The sequence below is a fragment of the Stegastes partitus genome, unplaced genomic scaffold (assembly GCF_000690725.1).
Source record: "Stegastes partitus isolate 25-593 unplaced genomic scaffold, Stegastes_partitus-1.0.2 Scaffold788, whole genome shotgun sequence".
NCBI lineage: Eukaryota > Metazoa > Chordata > Actinopteri > Pomacentridae > Stegastes > Stegastes partitus.
Window position 1 is genome coordinate 14198 of NW_007578519.1, and position 13964 is coordinate 28161.

At 41.1% G+C, this 13964-nt stretch overlaps 2 protein-coding genes across 2 annotated transcripts; both read right to left on the minus strand.

Moving 5' to 3' along the window:
• Positions 1-560: 560 nt before the first annotated feature.
• On the minus strand, positions 561-8345 carry sirt2 (sirtuin 2 (silent mating type information regulation 2, homolog) 2 (S. cerevisiae)). Its single transcript, XM_008292146.1, has 16 exons — positions 8205-8345; positions 7983-8029; positions 6626-6674; positions 6032-6142; positions 5858-5899; positions 5641-5747; positions 5395-5451; positions 5221-5289; positions 5018-5147; positions 4876-4935; positions 4672-4727; positions 4493-4569; positions 4227-4278; positions 4047-4114; positions 3253-3319; positions 561-1747 (listed from the first exon to the last, which is right to left on the minus strand). Exons 1-16 carry the CDS (start codon positions 8218-8220, stop codon positions 1613-1615), a joined length of 1143 nt encoding a protein of 380 aa, XP_008290368.1. The 5' UTR covers positions 8221-8345; the 3' UTR covers positions 561-1612.
• A 769-nt stretch (positions 8346-9114) lies between these two features.
• Positions 9115-12743, minus strand: dmac2 (distal membrane arm assembly component 2). Its single transcript, XM_008292147.1, has 6 exons — positions 12693-12743; positions 11654-11859; positions 11231-11302; positions 10276-10415; positions 9959-10121; positions 9115-9862 (listed from the first exon to the last, which is right to left on the minus strand). The coding sequence occupies exons 1-6, from the start codon at positions 12708-12710 to the stop codon at positions 9685-9687; spliced, it is 777 nt and encodes a 258-aa protein (XP_008290369.1). The 5' UTR covers positions 12711-12743; the 3' UTR covers positions 9115-9684.
• Positions 12744-13964: the final 1221 nt, after the last annotated feature.

The following is a 13964-nucleotide window of genomic DNA, read 5'->3' on the forward strand; positions in this document are numbered from 1 at the left end:
TGGGGAACGACTCTTTAGCTTTTTAATTATTGTGTTGACAAAAAAATAATAATTTCAAACACATTTGACTTTGAATGCCTGGCATCAATGTGAGCATGTTAGAGGTAAAAGCTTGAGCTTCTGGAGAAGGATGGTTGATGGTTTTTCTCCGGCAGAAGCTCAAGCGTGCACTGGACATACTGCAGTGCTGTTGTGTGAGTCAGTCTGAGCCACTGCGTTTGTTTAACCATTTGCAGAGTCAGAGCTGTGTATAGAAACAGCGTGCACACAGAACAAACAACCAGTGTTGGATGTGTATTAAAGTGTTTTGGATTATGATTGCTGACTTTACATTTATGAGGAAAAACAGTAATTTCTAGAAAACCATTGTTCTTTAGCATACGAATGTTGGCAGAAAGGTGTTCCACAATGTGCTGGAGCACCTGCAGGATCAGTATGAAGTTTCTATACATCTTTCTTGACTGAACGTGTCACAGGAATAATTCTACATGATGCCATTAAAACATACGACCAGAGTTAAAGCAGCCCCTTCCACACAGTCTCAACAAAAGTGAACATCATCAGCTTTACAAACGTAAAATTTATTGCAGGGTTTTGTATTGGCTTCCATAACATTGCACAGATGTTAATGTTATCGTTTCCGCCAGAGAATTTTTTTTAATCCAACGATTCATGCTCTTCCAGCTACACCATGAAAGTGTATATTCCTATATTAAATTGCACCTTTAGTCTAGCGATGCAGCCCACGTTTCTGCAGAACTTCATCAATCTCCAAAGATTCATGAGGCAAAATCAGTGAAGGACCAAAAAAAAAAAAAAAAGCAAAGTTGCGCATCACATACATTTTGCTGTAACATGATTTGTTTCATTAGCGTTTAACAGCATTTTGTTAAAAGAAATTACAAAAAGTCTGACAGGAGCAGAACATGAAACACACAGTTAGTTAAAAATCAAGACATTTTAAGAGTTCCATGTAATTATGCTGCTGCTGTTATATTTACAAATGAGCATTTTCTGGTAGACAAAGCGTGAGACTTTTATCAGGCCAATCGGGTTTTTGCTTGAGGAACAAGGTGACAAACCAACAGTCCGGTTGTCTTTTGAGGAAGTCTTAATTTAATGCATACACTCAGAGAAATGAAGGGAGCTGCGGCGCCTCAGCCCATACGCTCAGTTGACGTCATTTCAGCTGCAGCAAAGTCGTGACCAAAGCGCGGTTCGTTTCTTCAATATTAACCACCTTCCACACAAATAGAACTGTGTGTTGCTGAAGTACATGATCAATGCGTTGCTCTGCAGTCAAATCTGCCCATGCACAGAGAAAGAGATACACAGGTGGGACAGATGGGAGCTAATGCAAAAAAAAAGGAAGATACAGTAATGCCGGTAAAGTGCAAATGACTGATATAGACAGAGGAGTGAAGCAGGAATATCAGGCGTCTGTGAGTTTCTCTCACAAGAATTAAAAGTCTGCAGATGAAAAGTTAGAGCGCGACTCGTCAAAGCTTCACTTCCAAACAGGAACACTAGTATCATAGTTTCCTTTCAAGGGCCAACTCCACACTGTGGCATCACTACAGCTTAAATTAAGAAGGGAGCGTTCATTTATCAGTTACTCCTCTGGTTTAGGCTCCGGTGCTGCCGAGCTCGCGTTGGCTGCAGCTCCTTTACTTTCACTCTGCTTCTCTTTCTTGTCCTGACTGTCGATCCTGGCGTGCTCCTGCTTCACCAACGCTTCCAGCTCCGCCTGGACAGAAAGTGAAGGCAGAACAAGGGGGTTTACCGAGACGCATGCATGGAAACGTGGGGCGGCGACGATGAAAACAACAAGAGAGAAAAACATGCTGAGCTCTGCTTATCGAGACGTCCCTCAGCATTGGGGACCTGCGACCACAGCTTCACACAGGAAAATGATTAACAGTTACTCTGACATTTCAAGCTCTCCTTGTGTCACACGTTTACACCAACATGGCTTCACGACTGCAGCTTCACGTTTAGATTTCACTTTTTGTTTACATATATTAGTGTAGAGCCAATAATGATAACATGGCGCTGAATGTCTTATAATTAAAGCACATTTACTCCTTTCTCAGTCAACTAATAATACATTGTTTTCATCGTTGTGTTGTCTTATTGTGTTGTATTAGTAAAATAATCTGTTTGTAAAAAGGCCTTTGCCTCAGCTGGCAGGAGGGACGTATCAGCGTCTTTTTTTAAACAGAAGTTGTGAAGTACACAAAGCTGTGCTGCGGTCCACACCGTCATGGGCACACGGTGTGGTGCTGGTGGTTCTGAAGAGTGAAGAGCTCCAAAGTGTGGCAGCTGCAGACATGTGTACTGTACATGCTGGTTCATGTGCTGCAGCTGAGCAGCTGATGAGCTGGCTAGCCTGCAGACTGATGCTGGTAGTAGCCTTGTGAGCTCATAAATGTTTGTCTTCAACATGCTCAGGTGTGTTTATGTCTGTAGGTTAGATAAGAGAAAGATCTGTGATGCAACACTGACACCTCTATGCAAGATTGTACTGACGTTATCAAAATATCGAAAACTGAAAATGGGAGAAACAAGAATGATTTTGGTCAGATTAACACAAAACTACAAGGCACCACAGTGTAATCTATTCAACCCACCTCCCTGCTTGTCTTTGCACTAACCACTGCATTAAAACATGCTATTTGATTTCAGCAGGACTTTTACAACAGACATCTTCATACACATGGCATCATTGTTCAAGATTTTCTTTTAGAGTTTAATGAGAAGATCTACACCACCCTCATGTCTGTAGGCTTCAGTTTCACAGCGACTATGCTCAGCCATGGTGTCGACGGCTTATTTTGTTTATGATGCGTCTTCCAGCATATAAAAAAAGACCATATGGACATGTTGACAAGGTAAAAGTTTCACAGGAGGTTGTTTTAAAGATGGTTTTTAGTTTGCTTATTTAAGGTACTTCTCATGCGTAACACAAACAGTAAAGTCAGGAGCAGAAGGAAATAATACGTGCAGCCTGATGGTACAGTATCTGTAGGGTTATCTAGTCTGTGATGTAGGATGCCGCGAGAGCTGAGAGTCCCAAATTAAATAAGCTGAATACAATTAAATGAGAGAGAGGAAATGAAGGGTAATTACAGTATTGACCGCACTGTGGTCCGAGGCCATTTATCCTCAGAGTCATGTGTGACTGATCCGCTCAAACAACTGTACGGACCTTAAATGAGCACAGGATCTCTGGAAGGTGAGTGTGTAGCTTACCTTCCATCCCAACAGGTCAGCTAGAGCCAAACAGCCGTCGTCACACGTGCTGATGTGAGCTACGTCTCTACAGAGAAGAAAAGATCACGTTAGCATCTGGAGCTGGCATCATGACAACAGACAATACCACCACATGCTCATCAGTAAGCTGTGGATAAGCCGGCAATGTGCGTTTTGCTAAAGAAAGCACATTAAAATGATTGATACTGATGCAGCTTTTTGCACTTTTAGTTAATTTTTTTTTTATAACAAAGGACGCATTTGCAAAACTCATTACTACTAGTGGTTTAAAAGATATGTGCTAACTTGCATCATCAGGATGACTGGACAGCTGCAATGAATTAGCAGTGATCTTTGAGAGTCATAGCAGCTACTGAGTGACGAGATAATGACTTCGCATGTGAGATACTGAGCAACTACATTCAGCATACGTTTGTTAAATTATAGTAAGTTTGGTGGCAATGCAGTAAAATACAAAGCATCTGTTGATTCACTGTGGGATTTGGGGAGTACATGATCTATCGGTCGTCATCAGGCTTTGGTATCCTCTGCTGGTCTGACAGTAAACTGCACACAATACATGCACCTGTTTAACCTGCAGTGTGGAACCTTTGCCTCCCTCTTCCAGCCATAAAGTTTGTTTGCTTTTTTATCTGGAGCATCTTAAACGTTTCTTGACCCTTCTTAGGTTTTTCCACGATGAACTTCACCATACTCCAGATATAAGTAGCAATGAGAAGGTAAAGCTCATAAAGTGAACCCCTTAGAGAGGAGTGGCAGCAGCTCAGTATCACCTGTATGCCTTGTCTGAGTCGAAGTCCATCCCTCCTCCAAAACCAAGCATCCCAAGCAGAGGATCAGCCTGCACAGAGACACACATGATGCTGCACGGAGAATTCAAGAAACGTACATGTGACAAACGAGCAAGTGAGGCTAAAGGAAGGAAAAGGGTCGATGGAGCAATCAAGGCTCACCTGCCCAGTTTTCTCCATGTTAATGAGCAGCCTGGGGCAACCTTTGGAAACCCTAAATGACGAGAGAAACAAAGCACAAGAGCAAGTTTTTCCACCAGAACAATCTGCAATAGGTTCTAAAATGTGGGTGAGAGCAGTTTCTCTTCAGAGACACTTCGACACAGCCTGGATCTTTCATGATGTGGTCTCACTGGCTGTTAGACGACAGTTTACGACTGCAGCAGAGTCTGTGTTCAGACAGGAATGTGAAAATTGATCTGCTCTACCTGCCGACGAGGCTTGCAAAGGGTTGGACCTGTAGAGATGTTCCCATGATGATGAGAAGATCACATCGAGGAAAATCCTGACACGTAAACAAGAGGTGACGAGTTAACTTTGAAGTCTGTTAGATCACATCCCCTCTAAATATGCCCTTAATGCCCTCATACTGCCACCGCATGCTCACCATCTTCATTGAAGTGAAGAATCGGACTGGCAGATTCTCTCCAAAGAAGACAATATCTGATTGAAGAGACACAAAGAGAATATTCAGCCGCCATGTTTCTAAAGTTGAAAAGATATTCAGTGCTGTGGAGACAGGTTAGTAGGTTTACATTAGAAAAATACAACAAGTAAAACAACAGAGAGACCACACAGAGGATTCACTGACCTGGTTTGACCAAACTGCTGCACTTGTCACATTTGGGAATGTCATCAGAAAAGATTTTTTCTACAAGGCAGAGAGGAGGTTAACATCCTGCATCGCTGAAATCATCAAAGCTCAACAATCTCCAGTAAAAGCAACACGACACCTTTCATCCAGTCCAGGTTGTACTCCTTGCGGCAACAAAAGCTGACACAGTGGGAGGTATAAAACGTTCCGTGGGCTTCGATCAGATCGTCTCCTTCAAGTCCGGCTACTCGCTCCAGGGTGTCGATGTTCTGAATGAACACACACAGTGATGTGAATACAAAAACGATGCCTTAATGCAGGTGAGGCTGAGCGTTTTCCTACCTGTGTGTAGCAGCGTCTCAGGACCCCCTTGTCCTTCAGCATCTTTATAAAGTAGTGACAGATTGTCGGCTGAAATAAAACAAGAGAGAAGAAACACCAGCGAGGGAGTTCATCGTTCTCTGTATGACAGGATAAACAATCAGCAATGAACATCCTGCATGTAGTGTTTAGTACCTTAAACTGTCCGGGGTAAAGCTCTTTAGCCAGGGCGAAGAACGGCTCCGGATGTTTCTGAAATAGAATATGGAGAAAAATGTTGCTGATTTTCTTAATACCTTAAATCATTTATAAAAATAGCTAACAAGTGTTGTTTGACTGAAGTATGAGCTCTAATTCTAAATTCAAAGCCTGTACAGGACTTCAAGGGACTTGGGAGAGGTGTTATGCACTGTGACATTGTTCAAGCAATCTTTCACAAACCTTAAAGTAATCTATCTGGAAGATGGCCTCTGGGTAAGGCAGGTTGTATTTTTGCAGGTTTGCATACAGGCCAGTTCCAGGTGAGCGGAAATCTGGGATGCCAGCAGCTGTGGAGGGAAATGGTGTCCAGAGGTAAGAACAAAATGATGAACTAAAATGTAAAAACAGTACAATACCCTGACATGCTCATTTGTGATAATAAAGCTGACAGACTCACATGTGGATATTCCTGCTCCAACCATGCAGATGATGTTTTTACCTGGATGGATGCAGGGAAACTTGTGTCTCAATCAATAATAACATCATTGTGGTAACAGCCTTGTGAGCAGCAGATCAATCCGCTGTGGTCAGTTATAATGGACGGGCTGAGTGGAGGCACGCAAAGACTCACATTTGCCGCTGTTTATGTATCGCGCCACTCCATCCAGAGTCAGCTCATCCAGAACTTTCTCCGCCGAGCCGAGGCCCAAAGTGCTGGAGAAGAGGTTGCGCAGGAAATCCACTGAGAGGAACACAGGAGAATCAGATGACGGGAAAAACGCAGCGAAAGATCAATACTTTCACTCAAGTGTCGTACAGGAAATCAAGACAGAGTCATCGAGGCAGGAGGCTCGGACATAACACAGCAGGCAACCCTGATTTTAATACAATGACATGTTTTTGTTCTTGCTGCAGTACAGCCACTATATTTGTAGAAGAAAGGCAGAGAATACTACGACATGTATGTAACTAAAGGTGGTTTCTAACAGGCTGAAATCATGAATTGAGGTTTGGTTGACAAGAAATACAGGACAATTGCATAATGCAGGATTCAGGATTGGCTCTTTACACATGAAAGAATATTCACACACATTAAAAACAACAATATGAAGGTTAAATAAATCAATGATCCAATTAACTAACCGACTGTAATCAATAAAACCAAGTGTATTCATGTGGTGCTAAATGAACTACAACAGAGCTTGTTACAAAAGCCACAACGTACTCTCTGTGTTTCCTGCAGCCTCGTCCTCACTGCTGTCGTCGGATTGCTCCTGAAATAATACGAACATTTAGTGGCAACACAAATTCAGCAACACTGCTCTGTAAAGCAGTAGCATAAAGCAATAAAATACAGTTATTAAAGTAGTGTACTTGTGTACAATTATAGCACACTAAGTATTTAAAATGCTACTTGTACTTCACTATATTTTAAAGGAAAATAATGTTTTGACTCCACTACATTTATCTGACAACTGTGTTTACCAGTGGCTGTCAGTAGATTAGATGTTTTAAAACCAATCTGGACAAACTGAAATAAAATACAATTCAGTGATATACAATCATTTAATATTCTGCAATACAGTATTCTGTATGTCCAGTAATGTGCCCCTTTTCAGCAAATTAATGAAAGCCTCACATGTCGACGTGTATTTCAATATTTTAGCTGGCTGACAGGATAACTCCTGGTTTTATTCCTGTTTAAACGGGCTGAGCACAGACAGCAGGAGAAGCAAAACCAGAAGCAAACAGAAGAATGTGAGTTGACATGAAAACACAGTGACCCACCCAGTTCTTATTTGAAGGTTTCAAACTGCTCTGAATGTTTTCAACATCTCTAAATGTTCCAAAAGTTTCCACAGAGCCCTGACCTGGGGGCATACGACCAACGCTAATGGTAGCTTTAGGCACTATAGTCACACAACATGCCAACACCAGGGGTTCTTTTACTTTATTTTATTTTTATTTAGCCTTTATTTAACCAGGTCGGTCCCATTAAGATACAATGAGCTCTTTTTCAAGGGAAGCACAATTAAAATTCGACCACTGTTGTGTTGATATTTCTATCAAAAATAAACCCACTGGGTTTTCAGTGCCTCTGATGCCCAGAATGCATGAAGACTCTTGTGCTCACTCTGGCAGCCAGAACACTGTTTGTGCTTTATTTTAGAGTTAGTGTCTAGTGGAACAGCAGAAATAAATGCCTTTAACAGCTTTAATGGACCATAATGGACCTCTAAATGCTGCTTGTGTGTTAAGAGATGAGTAATTACATTCCACTTTTATACTTCAGGCAGGGTTTGCGATCAATACTCACAGAGTCTTACTGAAGTAAAGCTTAAAATAAAGATGAAAGAAAGACGTTTACTTGTAAGGGATGTTTTTAAATTGTGCCATTGCTATTTTTACTTGTGTAAAAGATGGAGTACTCCTTCCATCTCTGACGTAAAGTCACTGAGACAGTCAGACACTGACAGAAAAGGTCTTTGTTTTGATTTTCCGACGCTAGCAGCCATAAACCACCGAGCTGCTAACAGTCATTAGCTGCAGTATTAAAGCTTAACACTAATAGTTTTTCATACCTCTGGTTCGGGCGTGACCTCCTCCTCTTCTTCTTTTTTAGGGAGTTCTACAGATCAAAACATAGAAACCAACAAGTCAGGCTCAACACAGACTTCTCTGTGTAGATGAAGCTGCTAGCTACAGAGCTAGCTACGGAGCTAGCTCCAGCAGCGCAGACACACACCGGCCGCCGTCAAACATCCACCGGATCTACCGGAGCTTACGGTCAGACGGTGTCCTACCTGATGCTCCAGACATTTATCCGCCTGCTGAGTCCCCTAAACCACAAGGCTCCGGATGACAATCAACTTGAACTCCAAATTTTAAGAAGTTACTGGAGGTATCCACGACAAAGACAGAACTCAGCTGAGCTGTCTTGTTGTTGTCCGACGAAAACACGGTCCGTGTTCATCGTGACCCAGTTCACAGGGCATGAATGGTTCCTACCGCAGACCAAGTCACTAGTTCTGGTAAATATGCCCCCCAAAGCTAATATATACACTGCTCAAAAAATGTATGGGAACACTTTATTCTTACATGATTTTGTTCTCAATAAATTACACGGTGTATATCAATGACTGGACAGTAGAGAACAAAATGAGAGGGGGATTCACAATCACTTACACTTTCTAACTACACAGATTGATATCCCAGAAGTTTAGTTGATGTTATTCTGTGATGATTAAGGGTTCCTTTATTATTATTATTTTTGAGCAGTATACATCAACCTCTCTGTTAATGAACACAGGTAACATGTGAAGTAATTACATGTTTTGTATACTACTAGATGGTAATACTACAAACCCTACATGAAAAGTAGGAGTAGTTTATAAATAACATGATCTGTGCACATCAAACCTGGCTACCAAATCATTGTAGATCTTTACATACAGAAGTTGCAGAGGTTTCTTCAGCCTCCATTCATTCCTGTCTTCCAGTCTTACTGGTGTCTTCATCGGCCCACTACGGTTCTGACTACTGCTGCAGAACAAGGCTCACACTGGATTATGGGCTTTAGTTTCCTCACATAAGCCTCCACGGTGAAGATTAGAAATACATACAGCTACACTACGACGTGTGGCCACATGGGTTGCATTGTCTATCAAATATGTGATATGATTTCACATACAAAGGTAAAAAAAACAAGTATGATGATATTGAACAATGAAGTCTTTATTAAATACAATCATATTTACATTTGAACAAATAACATCATCGCAGACAAAGTTTGCTTGAGACAGAATTCATTTAGTATATATTTAGATTTGCACCATAAACGTGTACCTATGACATATAAATTGATTCTGGGGTGAAGTAACATACACGACCAAACAGGTTGCGATGGAGCACACCTCACATGAAACTGCCAACAAATCTGAGGGAGTTTGTTCCACACTTGTCTGTTTTTTTATTTTCATATGCTTTTATTAAACTGGATGTTGACATATTCAGTTAAACTGGAGTTCATACTAATAAACATATGTCAGTTGAAACTCAATAAAAGCTCTCTGTTCTCTGTGACCATCCTGAACTGGACACGGTATGGTTCTGCGACAGAAGACCTGATGGCTGAACTGCTGCACTGACCGGAGTTACGGCTTCTGCTGTTAGTTAGCTGTGTCTATCTCTTTGCTTCATCACAGACCAAAGGGATAAAGTGGAACATGAACTGACAGCAGGACTCTGTCTTTTGTCGCACGGATTCTCGTCTGGATCCAGGCACTACCTCTGTCTTTGGCTCAGCTCCTCCACCTCCTTCTCTCCACCTGCCTGACTCAGGTCGAGGTTGTAGCCAGTAGCTGTGATCTGGCACTGTGGTAACATCTCCTCCAGCAGAATGACGACCAACCCGGCAATCTCAATCCTAGGGAGCGATGACACGTCCAGACGCTTCAGTCCCCTTTAGCAGGAACAATGAAAACAAAGGGGGGAACTTATTAAAACTGTGGTGATTTGTAACGTTAACTAGACTATGTTGTGAGTTTTGACTGATTACTTGAGATTCCTGAGAGCAGCCAGGCCGCCTGTGGTGATCTGTGGACAGTGAGAGATGTCCAGCTCCTCCAGACAGTCCTCGAACACATGGAGCCTGGACAGGAACCAGTCGTCCACATAAGGACACCCTCGTAATTTCAGAGTCCGCAAAGACTGCTGGCTCGCTACGGAGAGATGAATCAGATCAAGAACTGGTAAATATCAGTGAAATGGATTAACAGAAGATGTGCCAGACAAAATAGGAGAGAATACGCAGAGGAAACGGGATTTTAATAGGAAAAGAAAGAAGTAAAATAAGGCTGAGGTGGAGCTCAGTACCCAGGTTCCTCAGTCCGGTGAAGTTGATGTCTGTGTGGCTCATGTCGACCTCCTCTAGAGGTGTGCCTTTGTGCTTCAGGAAGTCCTGACGGAACCTGCCCCTGTGGTCTGCACGGAACCACTCGGACTGGCCAGCATACCTGAGGATGAAACACAGACTACATGATAACTGGGTCTCAGCAGCACTAGGACAGTATCAGGACAAGATTTTAACACAAACACACTCAGTAGTGTTCATAAAAACTGCCAGAAAAAAAGTGGCGGTAAACACACACTTGTTGAATGTGCTCAGTGCATTTGAACTTATTTGACGACATAAGAAAGAAATTAGCAAAGAGTCAATAATAGCTTGGATAGAACTTATTCTGCTGAGTCCCAAAAAGTTGAAAAGAAGAAAATAACACATTATGCAGGAACCACTAAAGCTGTAATCAATTAGCTGTCAACTGTCAAATTAATCAGCAGCTATTCTGATAACTGATTAATCAGTTTGAGGGATTTTTGAGGAAAAAATCTTAAATTGAAATGTTTTCAGACATATAGATTTTTTGTTTTTACAACTCTATGACTGTAAACTAAATGTGTTTGGATTTTTGGGACTTTTCTCAGTTTCATAGCACTGAAAACATAATCTCTTTGTGCTTAGATCTGCTGTTCTGGTGAGAAAAGGCATTTTAAGATGCTACAGTGGGCTCTGAAAACCTGTGACAGCTGTTTTTCCACCATGTTTGGACATGACCACAGTCAGCTTATGTAAACTTGGTTCATAATAGAACACAAGTGACACACTTTCAAGCCCATAATCGAAAGTTTCAGACAGCAGTACCGTATTATGTTTAGTCAGACTAAACCTGAAGGCTGACATGAACAGTAATTTAAAACAAAAGAAGAAGAAAATAATCATCCAGTCTTCCTACAGTATGTCTACACTGTATCCAGAGTACAAGCCACTTACCTAAATCCTCCCCTCAAACGCAAGACATAATATTGCGATGTCACCTCCGACCTCCAGGAGGAGCGTGGGCCACTGCGGACGAGAGCAGGGAAAGGTCAGTGATGGCCAAATATCTAGGGGTAACTTAACAAACTGGATCTGTAATTAATTCTGAGTGCATTGTAATGTCCATTATGTCATAGCTGCAACAGAAATGTATGACTATGACCGTAAATGAACTTATGAGAGATCAGCTATAAAACTACAAAAAAAAAAGAAAAGACATTTTTGCTGTGAGCTCAGCAGTAGATTTGTTTGTTTTGTTTCAGTGCACTGACAGCGGGCATTTGGCAAAGAGGTAACAACAGCTTTTAATCTGTGAAGCAGCAGCAGCAGCGGCAGCAGCAGCATCTCTACCTTCAAAAGTGCCAAAATGTGTCTTACATGTTCTTCCACTCAAGCCATTTCCTCTTCAGCTGAGACTTCCAGTTCACGAGCATCTCTATGTCATAGTAACGCTGCGTGAGGAAGAGGAGGAGCCTCCTGTGCCGAGGAAGAGGAGGAGGAGGAGGAGATGCTGAGCTGGAGCACCACTGTCGCCTGGCAACAAGGAGGAGGAGAGCTGACCGCTGGCAGCATCTGTGTAGAGACTGTAGAGAAGAGGAGGAGACAGGAGGAGACAAACAGTGACTGCTGTGTCTAGTAGAGCTGCAAAGAAGAAGCATTTAGTTTTCACCTATTGAATAAACTGTTAACTATTTAATAGTTGATAGCTTTCTGATTCCAGCTTTTTAAGTTTTGATATTGTCTGGTTCCTTCGCTCTTCTGTGACAGTAAACTGTTACAGTCAAAACAAGACATGTGATGCCATCATCTTTCAGAAAACACTGATCTACAGTTTTCACCATTTCATGATTCACTAATAGATTAATCAACAGTGACCTTTCAGGTACAGTCGTCCTCAAATAAACTCAAATGCTTCCATTAAAGAAAAGGCAACATTCACAATAGTCACTCAAATAACTAGAAACTGACAAAAGTAATAATAAACAGAAATTTACTAAATTATAATGTAGTGAAATAAGACATTGCTTTTGAATTGTGGTCGAAAAGAATAATAATAAAAAATAAAAAAACTGTCCCATGCCAATGAAACCACTTGTACTCTGATACCAACAGCTTTTTTTTTTTTTTTGCTCATTATCTTAAATAGAGTAAAGAATGTGAATAAAAACGCACACATATCTGACATGTACCTATTACACCTCCGTACAGGTAAATCCATGGACAGATAGCGGTTAGCTAACAGCGGCTAGCTTACATCCACCATGCAACTACAGCTCAGCTCTCTCACGAACAACAGCTTTTACTTTATCGACTGACTGTGAACGCAGCTAAACGGACATTTAAAAGGGCAACGTAAAAAATGTTCTCATCTGTCTGCTCGGTGCCGTAATTAGCAGACATCTGAAGGGTAACTTACTGTCAAGGGGGCCGACATGATAAGTCCGCTGGACGGGATGTCGTGTGGGACAAACTTCCTGCTTCCGCGTCTCCTGACTCTCAGCCGGTTGCTGTTCTTCATGTCGGCCACGAGGTGTCGCTCAGAGCTCACCTCTGCCTACAGATGTGCAGACAGTGGTGGGAAGTAACTACTTACTCGAGTAGTGTTTACTCAAGTATTTTTACAATGAGTACAAATTTAAGTGGCTTAGTAGCCATAGTAGTAGTAGTACTATCAAGCTGCTGTATATTTCTACTCCAGTCCAGAAGGACAAATATTGTACTTTCTGTTTTTGCTGCTTTCAAGACAAAGAGTTTACACAATGGATAACACAGCAATCTTTTAAAATACAACACATTGTTTAAATCGGTGGTGTAGTGGCTATTTGTCCTGAGAAGAATCATCAAAAATAAAATTATCAAAATAAAAATAAACAGAATCAAATCAACTGAGGCACCTCGGCAATTAAAGGAAAATACGTCCATTGTCCAGGCAAAATACAAAGTTGTTTTTTTTTTTTTTTTTTTTTTCCATTGCAAGCAAACGAACAAGGACTCCTGCCGCCTCTCTTGCCCTTGTAAAGGAAACCATGAATCCTCCCAGGTGCCCGCTCACCTTTACCTGATTCACCCAGTGCCTTCAAAATAAAACCATGAACAACTACTCCAATTAACAAAAATTCTACTGATATTATAAGGCAACTAAAACTGTTTTCTTCAAACAGAACAACAACATAAATGACTAAATATTTAACTATTAAATTACAAAACTGATGATATTACTAATAACAAATAGCTATCTGTGGTTTCCAGCCTTTTTGACTCCACAAAAGAGATTTTACCCTCTTTATTTCTCACACGGTTTCATTTCAACAAATGCTCATAAATAATCTAATATCTCGTGAAATATTAGCACATGAGAACAAAAGCTGAAGACAGATTTGTGGATCAAAAGTAGAACTTGATGTCAGATACCATGATTATGATATGAGTCATGATTTTAGTGAGAATATTATTTTTTGGGTTTCTTTGATGCCTCATTTTTGACAATGCTTCATTTATAATATTACGTATACATGTATTACTGGAAACTCAAGACTGCAACAATATGGTACACTTGTAAACACCATATACTGGTACATCATTGCTTCCAGAAATAGGAATAAATCTGCTGCATCGAAAATATACACACAACAAAGCTAATATTGGGTTAAATGTCACTCAGTCATTTTCACCTCAACCATTTTCTGGT